Source organism: Musa acuminata, chromosome BXJ2-8 (genome assembly GCF_036884655.1).
Source record: "Musa acuminata AAA Group cultivar baxijiao chromosome BXJ2-8, Cavendish_Baxijiao_AAA, whole genome shotgun sequence".
NCBI lineage: Eukaryota > Viridiplantae > Streptophyta > Magnoliopsida > Zingiberales > Musaceae > Musa > Musa acuminata.
This window is the reverse complement of record NC_088345.1, coordinates 11,740,188-11,756,275: the sequence shown is the minus strand read 5'-3', so window position 1 is coordinate 11,756,275 and position 16,088 is coordinate 11,740,188. Positions and strand designations below refer to the sequence as shown.

At 41.1% G+C, this 16,088-nt stretch overlaps 3 protein-coding genes across 7 annotated transcripts; all 3 read left to right on the top strand.

The window, feature by feature from the left end:
- Positions 1-321: 321 nt before the first annotated feature.
- Positions 322-3,950, top strand: LOC135619204 (chaperone protein dnaJ 11, chloroplastic-like). Of its 4 annotated transcripts, none has more exons than XM_065120998.1 (3): positions 322-1,077; positions 1,938-1,981; positions 2,849-3,950. In XM_065120998.1, exon 1 carries the CDS (start codon positions 362-364, stop codon positions 890-892), a length of 531 nt encoding a protein of 176 aa, XP_064977070.1. In that variant the 5' UTR covers positions 322-361; the 3' UTR covers positions 893-1,077; positions 1,938-1,981; positions 2,849-3,950. The 4 variants fall into 4 exon arrangements, with proteins under 4 accessions (XP_064977070.1, XP_064977069.1, XP_064977068.1 ...); XM_065120997.1 differs by having other exon boundaries at positions 322-1,082; XM_065120996.1 differs by lacking the exon at positions 1,938-1,981.
- Positions 3,951-4,761: 811 nt separating this feature from the next.
- Positions 4,762-6,517, top strand: LOC135618320 (thiosulfate sulfurtransferase 16, chloroplastic-like). 2 transcript variants are annotated; one of them, XM_065119202.1, is made up of 6 exons: positions 4,777-5,208; positions 5,278-5,334; positions 5,443-5,516; positions 5,602-5,675; positions 5,786-5,839; positions 6,291-6,517. In XM_065119202.1, the coding sequence occupies exons 1-6, from the start codon at positions 5,006-5,008 to the stop codon at positions 6,381-6,383; spliced, it is 555 nt and encodes a 184-aa protein (XP_064975274.1). In that variant the 5' UTR covers positions 4,777-5,005; the 3' UTR covers positions 6,384-6,517. The 2 variants fall into 2 exon arrangements, with proteins under 2 accessions (XP_064975275.1, XP_064975274.1); XM_065119203.1 differs by lacking the exon at positions 5,786-5,839 and having other exon boundaries at positions 4,762-5,208.
- Positions 6,518-8,593: 2,076 nt separating this feature from the next.
- LOC135619203 (protein PNS1-like) lies at positions 8,594-13,185 on the top strand. Its single transcript, XM_065120994.1, has 3 exons — positions 8,594-9,719; positions 10,129-10,477; positions 12,586-13,185. The coding sequence occupies exons 1-3, from the start codon at positions 8,695-8,697 to the stop codon at positions 12,844-12,846; spliced, it is 1,635 nt and encodes a 544-aa protein (XP_064977066.1). The 5' UTR covers positions 8,594-8,694; the 3' UTR covers positions 12,847-13,185.
- Positions 13,186-16,088: the final 2,903 nt, after the last annotated feature.

The following is a 16,088-nucleotide window of genomic DNA, read 5'->3' as shown; positions in this document are numbered from 1 at the left end:
ATAGATTAAAAATTTTTAAAATTACGAGGGTAAAATAATCTTTTTATATAGTTTGAAATACTCAATAAAATTTTTTTAAGATTAATATTGAGTATATATATATATATATATATATATATATATATATATATATATATATTCACTTGCTCAATGGGGCAGCAGTTGTCAAAGAAGGCTGCTATCATTACAATAAACATAGGAACAAAAGAAACAGTACAAGAGGACTGTTCGAAATTGACTTGCGCTTCACATCCACACTAGGCCAAAGTTGTTTAACGTATGCCTCCTCTTCCCCACCTCCTATAATAGAGCGACTCCCCCTTTCCCCGCCCCAACAAACAGCCACCTTCTCTCTCTCGCCATGTCGCCGCCCTCCTCCTTCGCCTCTTCCCAATTCCTCGGCCTCCTCGTCACCCCGCCTCCCCGTTCCTCCGCCGCCTCGCTCTCGCCTCCTTCCCCCTCCACCCTCCGCTCCTCTGGCGTCTCCGCTGCCTATGCTGGCGCGGCCGAGCGGGCGCGCGCCGCTTCCCCCTCACCCTCCTCCTCCTCCCTTTACGATACCCTCGGCGTCTCCCCCGGCGCTAGCGGCCAGGAGATCAAGACCTCGTACCGCCGCTTGGCGCTCGAGTGCCATCCGGACGTGGTCGCCACCGGCCGCAGGGGTGCCTCCGCGGACGAGTTCATGCGGGTCCATGCCGCCTACGCCACCCTTTCCGACCCGGTCAAGCGCGCCTACTACGACCGCGAACTGACGGCCGCGGCCGCGATCCTCGTCCACCACCGCCGTTCGGAACCGGCACCGTCGCCGTCGCCGTCGCCCCTGGCGTACGCGCGCTGCACGTCGTACCCTGGATACGGTCGCCGAACATGGGAGACCGACCAGTGCTGGTAGAAGTCGAGACGGGCCGGTCGGTTTGATCCCAAATAAGGAGACCGTCCGATAAAATTTGGACGGCCCTGATCTGAGCCTTATGCTAATACTCCACTCCGGGGCAATGTGAACGAAGCTTTTATTATGATCCAAAGCTTCCACGGCCACACCTACTGATCTTGCTTGTCTCTGATATGCTGCTGCTTGTAAGGTTTTGCAACTTCATCCTCCTTGTGATTTGTTTACTTACTATGAGTGAAGGAAAGTAGAAATCTCAATCGCACTTAGATTTGCACTATGTTGTTGGTGTTTTATTGCTGTCAGGTATTTACTTTGACTGGTGCTTTACAAGTAAATTTTGCTGTGCTGTTGGTGCATCTTCTTGGACTAGGATTATCATAGATCTTTTAATCAGAGTTAGTAAGTAGGACTTGTTTAAATAAAATGGTAGAGTGATGCATCCTGGAGCATCTAGTTGTAATCTGCAAGATACTTAGCTCAGCAAAACTGGAAGGTTATGGGGCCAGGTGCAGATGGTTGTGCAAGTGGGATTTAAGAGTACATCAACTGACTGCTTGATCACAAAGAAAGGACAGATTGATATGAGGTTATATTTGTGTTGAGACTAATGAACTGAACGAATCTAGGATACTTTGGTATCCATTTGCTAAGGAAATTTAAACTATTTTCTACTATAAAAGAGAATAAGTCATGTGATAAGCAAAACGATGAATGAGGTAATCGGCTGATATATGAGTGCCAGAGGGATGATAATGCAAAACACTTTTCGTTTCATAATTTGGTTCATGAACTTCTTTTCTAGCAATGTCTACGAAGGCTTCAAATTGCTTTCTGATCTTGTGCTAGGATCTGCTCCAGTTTTATGTTTAAGTTATGAGAGATAAGATCATTAACTTGAAGGGAGGTGTTCACTGAAAAAAAATCATTCAGTGAGCGAAGCAAATTTATATATGTGATGTGAAATTCTCACTGTTTACTTTAATTTATCAAAACAAATGAATGAATATGAGGTTCGAGATTGATTCCTTCTTATTGATTCTTTCAGGTATTGATTCTTTCCACCATGGGCTGAATTTACCCAACATACAGGTAGCATCCACTGAAAATAAAGAGTAGCACTAAATTATGATGACATAGGTAGTAGTCATTGGATTTGTTGTGGATGATCACATCATGTGTTAGCTTTGTCAACAAATCTGCATCGAGGGTAGTGCCTATCTACTCGAGGGGATAATTAATGTTGTAATATAGAATTTTCTTTCATTTGTAAGATTGACATCATTGTCCCTTTGAGTTCAGTTCTGATGCGAAAGTTGCATATAAGTTTTCAAAAGTAGTTAATAATTGGATACCAATTGATACAATGTTGAAATCTGTTCATAAATTCTATGTGATATATGCTTTTAGTATAGAGACAAAAGAGATAAAGAAGTGACTATTTTTTGCAAATTAGTTTAATATCTAACATGAACAGTTGTCAATTTAATATTTTTGAAAATTAAAATTTATTATTACAATCATAGTCACAGGTCCATTCTTCCAAAATAAAAAGTTCAAGAGTGAATGCTCATAGACCTACTAATATTTCATAAGGGAATAGCGCCCACTCAAGCGAAAATTCTGAAAATTGGTATAAGCTCCACAACTTCAGCTTAAAAAAAACTTTCTGAAAACTGAAATACTAGGAGACAAATATGGTATTAGATTCTAATATATTTTATGACATCAGAAATAACCTTGGAGTAAATAGATAGACGATAATAGAAGTTGGAATTTTATTAGCTGCAGTAAGGATGCAAATCATTTAATCCTTTGTTGGCTGTAGAATACCTTTCATCCTCATGGCACCTCTGTTATTCTTTGACCATGTCTTCATAAATTTGAACATCACTGTTGGTAGTTGGAAGGATGCAATTAAAGTCTTAAGTTCTATTCTATTTGTTTGGTTACCAACAGGAAGGAGGAAGATAATGGAAGAGAAGGCCTATTCTAGAACAAGTTGTGGATGATGATGAGGTGGAACAAATTGTGGAGGACGATGAGGCGGAGAGTGGAGGGAGGAGGAGCAATATCCTCACTTTGGGAGAGAGAAGGATGATAAATAAGCACTGTCAACAGTACTGCCCAGTCCTTGGACCTCAGAGAACAAAAAAAAAAAAGAAAAGGGAGCTAACAAGATGAGGCAGGACCTCAGAGCATTGATTTGGAGACTTGGCATATCATTATCAACACATGTTGGACTTGAGCACAAACCAACATAACCATAGTTGTTGGGAGGGTGAAGTGGGGACTACTTTTGCTTCAGGTCTCTGTTGAGTGGAGTGACTTTGGGTTGCAATGTTGATAAGAATTGGCAGTGACCTCGGTCTCTTTTATTTTAGATGTGGATGTGTAGTGGGTAATCCATCAACCTCTCCTAATTGGGGGCATTGAAAGTTTCTAAGCTTCTAGATGATGGCCCGAAATAATTGTAGGTTATATCTGATGGCCAAACTTGGTAGTGCACATGGACCAGGTGCAAGAGAAGAAACAACAATGATAGAGGCAACCGAGAAGGAGATGTGAAAGTTCTGTGCCAAGTTGCCTTATGTCAGATGTGGGACATGGTGGGGATAGCATGTAGGACACAAATCTCCTGCAATTTTATTTGTGGAGAAGAAGACAATGGTGAATGACAATTAGAAAAATACGAGCCGACATCGATAGAAAATTTTGACATGCAAGTTACATATTTATTGACTCTGTAAAGCCAAGTCTAGCTGATCATCTTTTGTGTCTCCTGTGCATGCAAGTATTATGTTGTATGATTACATCAGCTGTTCTAATCATACAACAGAGAACTTGCATGGCTTCCCTTTCCTACTCATTTCGGTTGTTGATAAGAGTCAAATGCTGATAAAACTGCAATCCAAGTAGGATATCCACTCAAGCTTGTACTGCATATCTGAAGATGTTTTCTCCCATTTTGATGCTTCCATCATCATTCATGTGTTCACCACAGTTGATTGCTTATTGTTATGTAAGCATTGTTCAATTAAATATAGTCTTATTTTGATGATGTTCTGAGATGCAGCAAAGTTACCAAATTCCATCACTGAAATTTATGGTTGAAATTTTCAATCACTACACAGTATTGAATCCTGAAACCAAATATCATTATAGATGATCGTTTGCAGCTAAAATTTCTCATTTTCTTATTTCATCTTTCTGATGTGGTATTATTGTATCACCCAGCTTTCCTGACCTAGTCCAGAGAGGTCCTTTTAACTTCCTACTTGAAGAAGTGGTGCAGAGTATTAACGCAGTTCAAGAATCTTCGTGGCCACCCTTTGGATTTTTCTATATTTCACTTTTTGGCACACCAATAAAATTGATTATGATAAAAGATCATAATATACACAAATGTGAAATTATAATTTTTATATTTCTTACATGTTTTATATTTACCAATTGAAAATAGTCAATTTTGATTATTAGTTTTTTTTTAATTTAGATAATTTTGATTTCGATTTCGATTCTGATTCTACGCAATTGATTTGATTAGAATCGAACCAAACCATCCAAGCTTGATTCTAAACCGATGAGACCGATTCGGTTTTAATTCCAACTTCTATTATTCGATGCTTAATAACGTTGGCTTTCAAGTTTCAACTATTTCCATCATTATCCGCTTGAGCGAGTTGGGACTAATCTCCACCGTCATCTTAATGTGGTGGTGTCCCACTTACAATACAGGACACGTAGGACCAACTACATATGTCTATAATTGACTTCATGAAGAATCAATTCACCCATAGTTGGTTGGAGTCACTTGCTAATTGTTCCCACAATACTTATTAGAACCAGTATTTGTTGAATATACATACATTGTATCGACCAAATTATTATATTACTGCAACTCGACCAATTTGGTCCACGCGACATGAAACCCCCACCTTCATAAAGAGAATTCGTCGATCCGATACGTCAATCTCGAACATATTATGGTCGAGATAATTACGTAGTTATATTTATAACAAAAATTATAATTAATTACTCTTAATATGACTAATTTCCTCCACTTGCAACGCAATCCCTGACGTCAAACCGGCCTTCAATTTTTAGGGGCGAACGATGGCCGTCGCGTCGTCAAATCTTAAGCCCCACGTCGACACACGCCAAGCTCTTGGTGAATCCAAAGGGCGGGGGGCGGCCTCGTTTGCGTTAGCTCGCACCCGCGACCGCGTGTCCATAAATACGCTCAAGCCCGAAAGCATTCCACCGTCTGCGCACAGTCGTTCCTCCTCGCTCCCTCCTCCAATGGCATCAATCGCGAGGTACGTGGTACCATACGTCCCCTCCTCTCTCTCTATCTCTCTCTCTCTGTTCATCCTCTTTGCTTTCAGCTCGGAAGCAGCAGTGACCGTCGACGTGCACGCCGGCCACAAGTACTTGGACGTCAGGTGCGTGCACCCGACGACCTCTGCCCTTAGTTCGACGCCTGACCTTATTCGTATGCGTGCCAGCTGTTTGCGCATTTGCCGATGTATGTTTGCATGTTGACGTCGTAGGACGCCAGAGGAGTTCAAGCGGGGCCATCTGCAGAACGCCATCAATGTTCCTTACGTGTTCTTCACCCCACAAGGCGAGCTTCGGTCTCCGTTTCCTCTCTTCTTGCCTCGTAGGATTGTGTCTTACGTGCTCAAGTAATATCGATCCTCTTTGATCAGGGAAGAAGAAGAAGAACCCTGACTTTTTGGAACAAGTGTCGTTGACCTGTAACAAGGATGATCACATACTCGTGGTAATTCCTCCTTACAGCTTCTTCAGTTTGCTCTCTCTTTCCATGCATTCTTCCTCCTTGCCAAATTCGCAAGCTGATCTCTTTCATTGTTAACCTCTTGTATCCGGAAGGGATGTCAAAGTGGATCTCGATCTATCACAGCAACTGAGGAGCTTCTCAAATCCGTAAGAAGCTCTCATCTTGGTTCTGCAAGTTGGATAAGCCTGATCGACCAGTATAAATGTGGTTATGTTTATGTTTAGTTGAGGTATCATATCAGAACTGTTCATTATAATGAAAGCAGCAGAAGAAAAAGGTGCAAGTGTACCAAAGAAGAGAGCTTGCAGACAAAAGAATCTACTACAATATCTAGTTGAAGAAGGTTGCCCAGAGATAAACAGTAGTGATAATTCATGAAATTTAATTCCATTGCAGATGATGGCAAGAGCCTCAATTTGAGCACTATAATTATGCAGAGTCATGTTAAACCATTTCTACAATACATATGCTGAGCCCAGAATGCAACTTCACATGTTCTAACTAGTTATTGTTTTCATTCATTTCCCTTATCAGATGCGTGTTATGGCATACAATCTTATCGAGTTAGGGTTATTTGTTGGTTGACTTTTGCTGCAGGGTTTCAAGAATGTGAAGAACATGGGAGGAGGTTTTGCCGCCTGGGTTGAGAACGGACTTCCGGTGAAGTCTCTCCAAGAAGAGCTGTACTAGACCTGTCGATTTCCCATAATGTAAGATGTTGTGTGGCAAACACATGGGATGCTACTGTGGCGTTGACCAGGCTGTCAATTTTTTCTGTGTCTGTGTGGCAAAGATAAAGTCAATAAATATAAATCATTCTCTCAGCTTTAGAATTGTTATGATGTTTATGATGGATTATGGATGGGAATATGCAGTCAAACATATGCAAGAAAATAGGTGATTTTGTACTGTAGTACAAGTCGACTGTATAAATTAGACGATGATAGACAGAGATCAAAACGAGGAGCATATGCCGATGTACACATTTGGAATAGTTGACAGGAAAGAAACTTAGGTTTGGATCACATGGCATAGGAAATTAAATATTAAGAGTAGAAAAACTTGTGTTCTTAGTGCACATATATATTGCAAGAAATCTACAACAAAATAATGAGTTGATGAATTGAGTTAAATTATTATGTAAGTTGACTTTAAGAGGATAAGTTTATGTGATTAACGCTCAAATCAAATTTTCTTTGACCAAAGACGATGCAAGAGCTTGTTAGCTTCACCGGAATAAACGAGCGATTAAGATTAGAACACAATCTAAGGATGCTTTTAGAGCCAAAAATATATTTTTGTTGTACTAGGAGGTTCCTTTTAGAGCATTAAAAGACTTTTATGACATCAAAAGAATAACAACATTTTGGGAGAAGATTTTAAGAATATATATAATTATAAAAAAATATTCATGTTTTGATAGAAGACTTTTTGATTTGGTGGTGATATATATTCATGATACAATTATGTATTATCTCTTTTTTTTTTTTATGGTATGCAGTAAGTTGACAAAGTTCACTGTAGTTATTATTCATATTTAAAATTAGTAATTTAAATAATTAATACATTAGAGAAGATGGGTTATTTTATATTGTACTATCATTCGCTCGGATTAAAAAAGTTAGTCTTCAACCAAAAAAAAAAAAGTTTGATGGTTGAATCAATAATTGTCAACCTAATTGTTCTTAATCTTAAACCAAACATGATATTTATTTCTTTTAGTATGATTGTTGTTGTAATGAAAATGACGTGGTCGATATGTTAATGTCACACACGACACGTCAGCTCCATCTCAATGCCTATGCTCCATGTGATCGACACGAATGAGTGATTTGGTCGATATGTTAGGGTCGTATGTCTGATAAGCTAACTCCACGTTATTAACACGTCGATCTCATATGGAGGACACATCAATCCCATGTAACCGATCATCATACTTCACATCGATCCCACATTAAGGATATATTAGTTCCATGTGGCAAACTAACTAGTCAATATAACGTAGTTGACACTATGAAATTGCCCAATCGATCACTCATTGCCACCTCAAACATCACACATATTTTCTACAGAGTGAATCTAGCTAGCTTTAGTAATTGTAATTACAGTTGAATCCCATGCCCCATTATCACAAGAGTTGTACAGACACAACGATTCTAAACGTTCATTTATAATGGAAGATTTACATGTACGTCTTAAAACATAGAATACATTTGATGTCTTGACATAATTTTTGTAAGATTCAAATATCCTTAGAAGAGTTTATCTTAAGTTTAATTCGAAAGAAAATCAATTGAATCCAAATCGATATCTAACTTCGATTAATTAAAAAATTATAACAATTGTTATAAATAATAATAAAAAAATTGGCAGAAAGAATTTGACGACTTAAATTATCTCGATGTGATCCCGAAGATACCATTCTATATTCCTTGTTGCCTTCCACCATTTATGCTTCCCATTTTATCCTTTTCGAGTTGGTAACACGTCCCAGCGTTATGTCCCCAAACGTATCCAATCCCTTTGGCGACTATGTGGCCGTCCGTAGGTAGGTGTGGGCCCATCCGTAGCCTCGATTGCAAGGTAGGTACGTGGTACGGGTAACGCAGCGGTGGGTAAATTGCGAATGTTTAATCGGTAAACAACGACGCGGGTCCACTAACGCTTTCGTCAAACCTCCACCTGCCCATTCGGAGCCCCGAACACAACCCTCCTATCTTATCGTCACCTCAGCGCCACCGAATGCATCCAAACCTCCGCCCATCAAACGTCAGTAGCAGTCAACCGACTTCCAGTAAAGAAGAATATAATTCCTTTTTGAATGTACAAAAATACCCGTCGTATTTATCCCCACGCGTGCTCGTTTTGGTCATTTCGCTTCCCTCCACCGTCGCCTTTCCTCTGTAACCCTGACCTTTCGCTCTTCGCTCCGCCACTTCCCGGCCTACACCTCCCTCCTCCACCCCGCGCGCCCCCGCCCCACACCCTGCCCAACCGCCCGATGGGCAGCCGTGACGAAGCCCAGCCTTCCGTGGCTCAAGACCCCTTCGCCGCCGCGGCTCAGCCCCTCCTCCTCCCACCCGCCGCCGATCTCGTCGACCCCTCTGCCTCTTCTCCTCCGTCTCCCGACGAGGACTCCTATCCCCCGATATCCTACCACCACGGCCGCCGGCCGATCCGTGACCTCCCGGCACTCCTCCTCTTCCTCCTCCTCTCCCTCGCCACCTTTGCCCTCGGCATCGCCGCCGTCGCCCGCCGCAACCCCGCTGCCTCCCACGCATCCTCCTTCGTTTACGACCGCTCCACCTCCTCCTGCGTTCTCCCCTCCTCCAATTCCTTCTCCTCCTCTTCTTCTTCCACTTTCTTAAAGGATCTCATCTGGACCCTCGTCGTCACGCTTCTCCTCGCTGGCCCCATCGCCCTAGCTGTCCTATGGCTCCTCCGACATTACGCCAAGCAGGTGGTCTACGCTTCCATCCCCTTCTTCATCGTCATACCCTCCTTCCTCAACGTCTACTGGTTCGTCGCATGCGCCGTCGGCCATGACTGCCGCCACGCCTTCCCTCTCGCCTACCGCATCATCGTCCTCGTTTTCGTCTTCCTGCTCATCGGGATTTTCCTGTGGATTATCGTCGCCAACTTGCACCGCATCGAGCTCACAATCCAGATCGTGCGAGTCGCAGCGACGGCGCTCGCGAGCAACATCGGGCTTCTTGCCGTCCTTCCATTACTGGGGATCGGGCTGCTTGCTTACTTTTCGCCAATTATCGTGTTCCTGGTGTTCTCGACCTGGAACGGGAGGGTGGTGCCGAGGGAGGTCGAGGGGACAAGCAAGGAGTATTACAAGTGCGTGTGGAAGCAGGAGAGTTGGGTGCCTGCTTATTTTGCTATCGCCATCATAACAATGATTTGGTCTGCCGCGACGTTGATGGAGGCGAAGGTGTACGTGATTAGTGGCACTGTTGCACAGTGGTACTTCAACAAGGAGGAATCGAGGCCTACTAAAAGCATAAGGAGTTCATTGAGGTCCGATTCTGTTCGAATATCTGCTTCATCTTTTGCTGTTGATTAGCCATATTTTGGATCTGATTCATATTCTGATCATTTATCTGTTGCCCATCTTTTGATGACTACCTGGAAGCTTTCTGTAACCACTGCAAGTATCAGTCGATTTGTATTCCGTAGTAGTAATGGTGATTTCGTTTCAGATGCTTAGGAGCAACTCTAGCCTTTTAAAAATCTTCTTGTATTTTTGGTTAACCTGAATGCTTTTATCTGAAATATGGAAATGCTATTAGCCATGAAGTTACTATGTCTTTTAGTTGTAAGAAGTTCATTATCTTTTTCGATTTGGGTAATATCTTGCTACCCTTTGTCTTCATCTTCCTGAATGAGGTCTTAATCTTCCTGAATGCTTTTTTGCATACGTATGCAGGAATGCTTTCGGTCCATCATTTGGCACAGTCTGTTTTTCAGGAATGACAGTGGGTGTTGTACGTGTTGTTCGTGCTATTGTAGATAGTGGAAAGCAAGATGAAGGAGCTCGAGGTTTCATAAACCTAATTCTCAAGTGCTGTGCCAATTTCGTGCTGGCAGCGATTGACTTTGTCAACAAATTTACCATAATTTTTGCTGCAATAACTGGTGAAGGCTACTGTTCAGCTGCTACGATGACATATGAGCTTCTAAGAAGGAATCTCCTCTCTGCTGTTTTTGTTGAGACTGTCTCCACACGTATACTGATTGGAATAATTTTCGTCCTCTCAGCATTTTATGCTATAGCTGTAAGTACAAGCCCACCATGACTTGCTAATCCATTGATTTATGATTTTGCACTTCTCTTTGCAAACACCAAAACAAATCGATAAATTAATTTGCATCATTTCTAGCAATTTGGGATTTCAAGTGTTCTTGCTGTCGCTTTAACTTCATACAGCAAATGCTAAAACTAGCAATAAGATTATAAAAATTGAAAGAAGGCAACAGCATGGAAGAGGTTCATGCCAGCCAAACCACCATGATCGTCCCTAGATTTCCTATTTCATTAATTTGATTTGAAGCCCGGTCTGAACATGAGCATTATTGCCTCGTTAAAAAGTTTCCACCTGCACACTTGGCCATCAATACTGCTATTGGAAAGCATTACATGGACTATATATGTCAATAATTCTAATCTAGATGGAGTCTACATGTCTTAGTTTGCAAGCATTGGAATGCCATTATATTGCATTACATGGACTAATATGTTAATAATTCTCATCAAGATGGAGTTTACATGACTTAGCTTGCAAGCATTAAAGTATAATTACAATGGCTCAACCATTTGTCTTGTTTTTCTTATTTAGGATGAACACCATCAGTTGTTTGCAGAAAAAGCCTCCTTGCTTGCAGGGGTAAGGCTGTGATTGGCAGAAGCTTTGTGCACTGGGTTGCTTCCTTACATCATTGTTTCAGAGAATAATCATATCTATTGTTTGGTGATGATATGGCAACTTTCTTCATCCATGTGTCATATGTGTGTTTGCTTGTGGGGATCTGTTTTTCCCCCTTCAGAGGGGTTCCATAACTTTGCAAGCCCAATCTTTGTCTAAATTAGAATATATTTTAATGATGCGCTTGATGCCTAATTAACTTGTTTTCTAGAAATGGGTGGGACTTATGCCTAATTTTCACCAGGTTACCTTGTGTATCCTGATCTACAGTTAATAATCAAGAGAATTCTAACCAATAATGGTCAATACAGTGTAAGTTTCCAGCATACAAATTACAGCAATTTAAAATTTTGATCTATAATATACTTTTATATTACTACAGCAAGTCCCACTGATACAGAGACAATAAAACGAGTCTTCTTTGGTATTTACATTATCTGATCTAATAACGTATGCCACTGCTAATAGATCAACAATCTTAACATTTATCCTTCATTGGAGACTATCATCTTTTATGGTGCCATTGTCTCATTGTGCTGGCTCTTGCTGTATCACATGCCATGTTCCAGAAGGAAATTTGATATTATTGGATTCGGCCCACATGAGATTCTAGTCTATCTTGTTGTTTCTCCATTAGTCATTTCAGCTAAAAGTTGCCTGCTTAAGGTGTTATTAATTCTTATGACAAAAGCATATGCTTTACTCAGGTCTTCCTTTTGAAAATTCAAAAATTTCTTTTTATTCTGATCATGTTTTTTGTTTTACAATTTTTTTTCATAATTTATAGTTTCAGTATTCATTTTGGGCTTCTCTTCTACATTTTTTTGTTCGGCCAGAAAGGTAATTCAAGCTTGACTGGTTACTCCCCTTTTAGGAGCTATATGCATTTACTCGGTAAATTATGCAAGATCTTTTGAGTTACTGTCATCATGGAAGATACTTGGAGAACATGACATGCATTATTCTACAGATTATGATCCTTTGATATTTGAGAAGAACAATGACACCTCAAACTCTCATTAGTGCCTAAAGATGTGAAAGCAACTGTGTGAATAGCTTCAATCATAGTAAAATTATTTTTGAAGGGAACTAAGATCTCATGTCTTATTATACTAAATCTGAATTGAGAAGCCGTGAGGATCCATCACTAGCAACATGTGCCATATTGTTGGAGGTGGCTGGTTGTCTTGTCATTGATTAATTCACAGCATTACCCATTTACTTACCCCAAGATGCCAATGGTTCGCATGGTCTGGCACGAATCCTTTGTGCTCTGATCAAACGTAGAGTGATTACACATGAACTATAATCCTTTTGGTGAATTTGGCTCACTAGCATGACTTTTGGAAGTTGTTCCAAGACCATATCTTCGATAACTATGCTCCATGAGATTAGTTTGTTTGGAGTTAAATGTGCCTGTTTTCCTTTCTGATCACTATTTTTTTTGTTTATTGAAATAGGTCTGTGCTATTCTAAGGGGTATCAGTGCTCTTGGCATGGAGATGTACTTTGTGGCTGCTTTCGCATGGCTTCTGCTCATTGTGGTTCTAGGGTATTTCGTTCATGTGCTGGACAATGTCATCGATACCATCTATGTGTGTTATGCAATAGACAGGGATAAAGGGGAAGTTTGTAAGCAGGTGGTCCACGAGGTTTACGTGCTCCTACCAGTCAGTAGGAATCATGGATCTTCCGTCAACAGATCTTCACTAATTCCTTGATGATTATGTTATCACACCAGTAAAATTCTGATGATGTCCTGCTGCAAAGGCAACAAGAGAAATAAACCCTCCATAGCTGCTAGCAGAGGTCCATTCTTTTGTCTCTGAATCATAGCTTCCTGTAAAATATCTGATTTGTTTTTATCTCATCTGTAGAAATATGTAACTTTACTGTTGCTATCTTTTTTGCATCATTCTGGTAACAACCATTTGGCTGAGTTTTGCTTGGTTTTTACTGGTTATTGAATCTGTAATTTTCTTTTAGGGTTACTTCAGTTTGATAAGAATCGAAATGTTTGTCATTCAGGAGTATTGATGTGGGTTTTCAGTCTTGACTTATTCCAGTGTTTCATCCATCTTTAGTTATCTAATTTCCTTTTTACTTATTTTTCTTGTCAATTTTGGCTTAAGTATGGCAGACAAAGCAGATTCATTTGATTGTTACGGATACCTGATGTTTCCCTGAATCTAACTCAAGACATAATTTATTTCTCTATCCTGGCAGCATTTATTCTATAAATATTCGAGCGGCAGTTGGAATTTTATTCTTTCCGAATTGTTTTTTAGCACTTGCCATCTGATCTAATTTGCATGTGCGTGTGTATTGATTTGCTTTCCACATGGGTTGTGAGAGTCGTGGGCTTCTTTAAGCATCGAATGCAAGGACGGTTTCGATTGGAATTATTTCTTAGCTACCCTTTAATAAAGTAGGATGCATGGCCCAAAAATTGCGTACATCGTGCTATAGCTGCACTGTGGTACCTATATCGGGAGGTGGGAGGTGGGACGTGGGTCATCGTCGACCTCTGCCTCTTGTTCTACCTGGAGGCGCTTGAAGGTCGTGGTGCGTTCACTTGTCAAGGCTGGCTATGAGAGGAGTCAAAGGTGGGCTCCTCTGGTTGTTGTTGTTGTTGAGGTGACCGCCTCAACCTGATCTTTGCCCATATCACCACCCGATTTGTAGAAGAGATATTGTGAAGTCCTCATTGAGTCATTGGTTGATCGTTGATTTATAGTGAAAATGCTATGAATCTCATCGTCGCTCAATCTTGTTGTGTGTTGATATAGAAGACTGAATGATGGTCACCTGCTTGATTTATCGTGAAACCAATTTCAAGTAGATGAAGCTTATTATTCTCAACTGACTTGTTATAGGAGCCAAGAAATGCTCCTCTACCGTCTGTCACCAAGGTGGCTATGAGAAGAGTGAGAGAGCATCTCGTCTACTCATTATCGAGGAACCCACATCAGATGATAAGTTCGTTATGGGATAATTGAGAGACCTACATAGGGCTACAACATGGATGTTGTAAGGATCCTAGGTCAATGACCTGCCCCTTCTCACTTTTTGCTAATCACCATGACGAGCTACGAGAGGAGTCGAGGCAGGCTCCTCTACTCATCACCAAGAGGGGCTATGGGAGGATCCCTTCTTTCGCTTGTCGTCGAGGCTAGCCACTAGAGGAGTCAACCTTGACTCTTCCTATGGCATGTAGATCTTGCTCTTGTTAGGAAGTAATAGAGGTCAATGCTACGCTAGACCTCCTCACCTTGGGAAGAGGTGGAGGTTGGTGCCTCCTCAGCTCAAGAAGAAACAAAGGTTGGTGTCGTACTCAATTTCCTGAAGAAATAGGGGTCGGCGCCATGCCTGACCTCATCACCTTGGGAAGGAACATAGGGGTGGGGCATCGCACTAGACCTCCTCACCTCAGGAAGAAGTGGGGGTCAGCATCGTGCCAGAACTCCTCACCTCTGGAAGAGGTGGAGATCAGCGTCGCACCCGACCCCCTCTGGCCTCTTCTCGAGCACCTCGGGTGTATTTTTAAGGGGGTCCTCCTTGAACCCATGAATGTTAAAGCACCATTTTATTTGTTCCTTAGGTCATGATTGGTTTTTTCTCGTGGGGTCAGGTTTTTTCGGTCTACGCATTTTTGGCATATTTTTATTTGTACTTCTCACGTGATAGGTTTCTTCTTATGGGATTGGGTTTTCTCGACCCATGCACTTCGGGTACATTTTTATTTGCGCCTCATATAGTGACGGGTTTTTTCTCGTGAGGTCGGGTTTTCTTGACCTATGCATCTCAAACATATTTTCATTTGTGTCTCTCTCCATAGCGGGATTCTACTAGTGGGGTCGAGTTTTCCCAACCCATGCACCCAAGACACTTTTTCATTTATGCCTCCCACCATAGCAAGTTTCTTCTTACGTAAGTCGGGTTTTCCTAACTCACGCATCTTGGACACATTTTATCTTTTTAATTCTTATCATGGTTGGTTTCTTCTCGTAGAGTTGGGTTTTCTCAACCAACACACCTCGAGCACATTTTTATTTATGCCTCTCGTTATGGTGTATTTCTTCTCGTCGGGTCAGATTTTCCTGACCTATGCACCATAGACATATTTTTATTTGTGCCTCCCATTGTGATGAGTTTCTTTCCGTGGGGTTGGGTTTTCTCGACCCATGCATCTTAGGTATTTATTTATTTATACCTCACACTATGACAAGTTTCTTCTCATATAGATTGGGCTTTCCTAACTCACGTGTCTCAAACATATTTCATTTTGTGCCTCCCAACGTAATGAGTTTCACATGTGGGTTGAGTTTTCTCAACTCATGCGTCTCAAGTATATTTCATCTCGTGTCTCCTGTCACAATGGTTTTCTTTATACTTTATAAGGTAATCTCCATACATTGGGCATCCTTGCACTTTTAAAGTTGTCCCTTCATTAATTAGCATATCTTCGGATCCGACCCAAAGGTGTTCCTTAACACTTTTTTTTAATAATTAAAACCAAAGACATGATAGACCATTGCTTCACGCGCAAGGCACGATCACTCCAACTCGATCCCAAGAGACGCCTCAGGGGTAGTTCTTTAGGTTTGTAATATATAATATCCTTGGAAGCACCACCCCTTTTATTGATTCAAGGTAATAGGTTCCATCTAAGACGACTCGATAACCTAATAGGGTCCTTCCCAATTTGAGGCTAACTTATCTTGGAATCTAATTGGGTCAATGACTTCTACTTTTTAAAGCACTAAGTACCCTAGTTCAACTTCTCAAGGGCAAACACCTTAGTTGTAAAACTTGGTCATAATATTTTTGTACCTCAGTGCCCTTATGTGTGCTTCTACTCTAACCTTGCTAATGAGGTCGAGTCCAACCCGAAGTCATTTGAAGATTTTCTCATCAAAATTTTCAATCCAAGGTGTTGGAAAGACTATCTTTTATGGTAGGA

Coding starts and splice junctions, on each gene's coding strand:
- LOC135619204 (XM_065120996.1), top strand. CDS start 362: ATGTCGCCGCCCTCCTCCTTCGCCTCTTCCCAATTCCTCGGCCTCCTC.
- LOC135619203 (XM_065120994.1), top strand. CDS start 8,695: ATGGGCAGCCGTGACGAAGCCCAGCCTTCCGTGGCTCAAGACCCCTTC. Junction 9,720..10,128: donor AGCATAAGGAGTTCATTGAG/GTCCGATTCTGT, acceptor ATACGTATGCAG/GAATGCTTTCGGTCCATCAT. Junction 10,478..12,585: donor CAGCATTTTATGCTATAGCT/GTAAGTACAAGC, acceptor TTATTGAAATAG/GTCTGTGCTATTCTAAGGGG.
- LOC135618320 (XM_065119202.1), top strand. CDS start 5,006: ATGGCCGTCGCGTCGTCAAATCTTAAGCCCCACGTCGACACACGCCAA. Junction 5,335..5,442: donor CACAAGTACTTGGACGTCAG/GTGCGTGCACCC, acceptor TTGACGTCGTAG/GACGCCAGAGGAGTTCAAGC. Junction 5,517..5,601: donor CGTGTTCTTCACCCCACAAG/GCGAGCTTCGGT, acceptor CTCTTTGATCAG/GGAAGAAGAAGAAGAACCCT.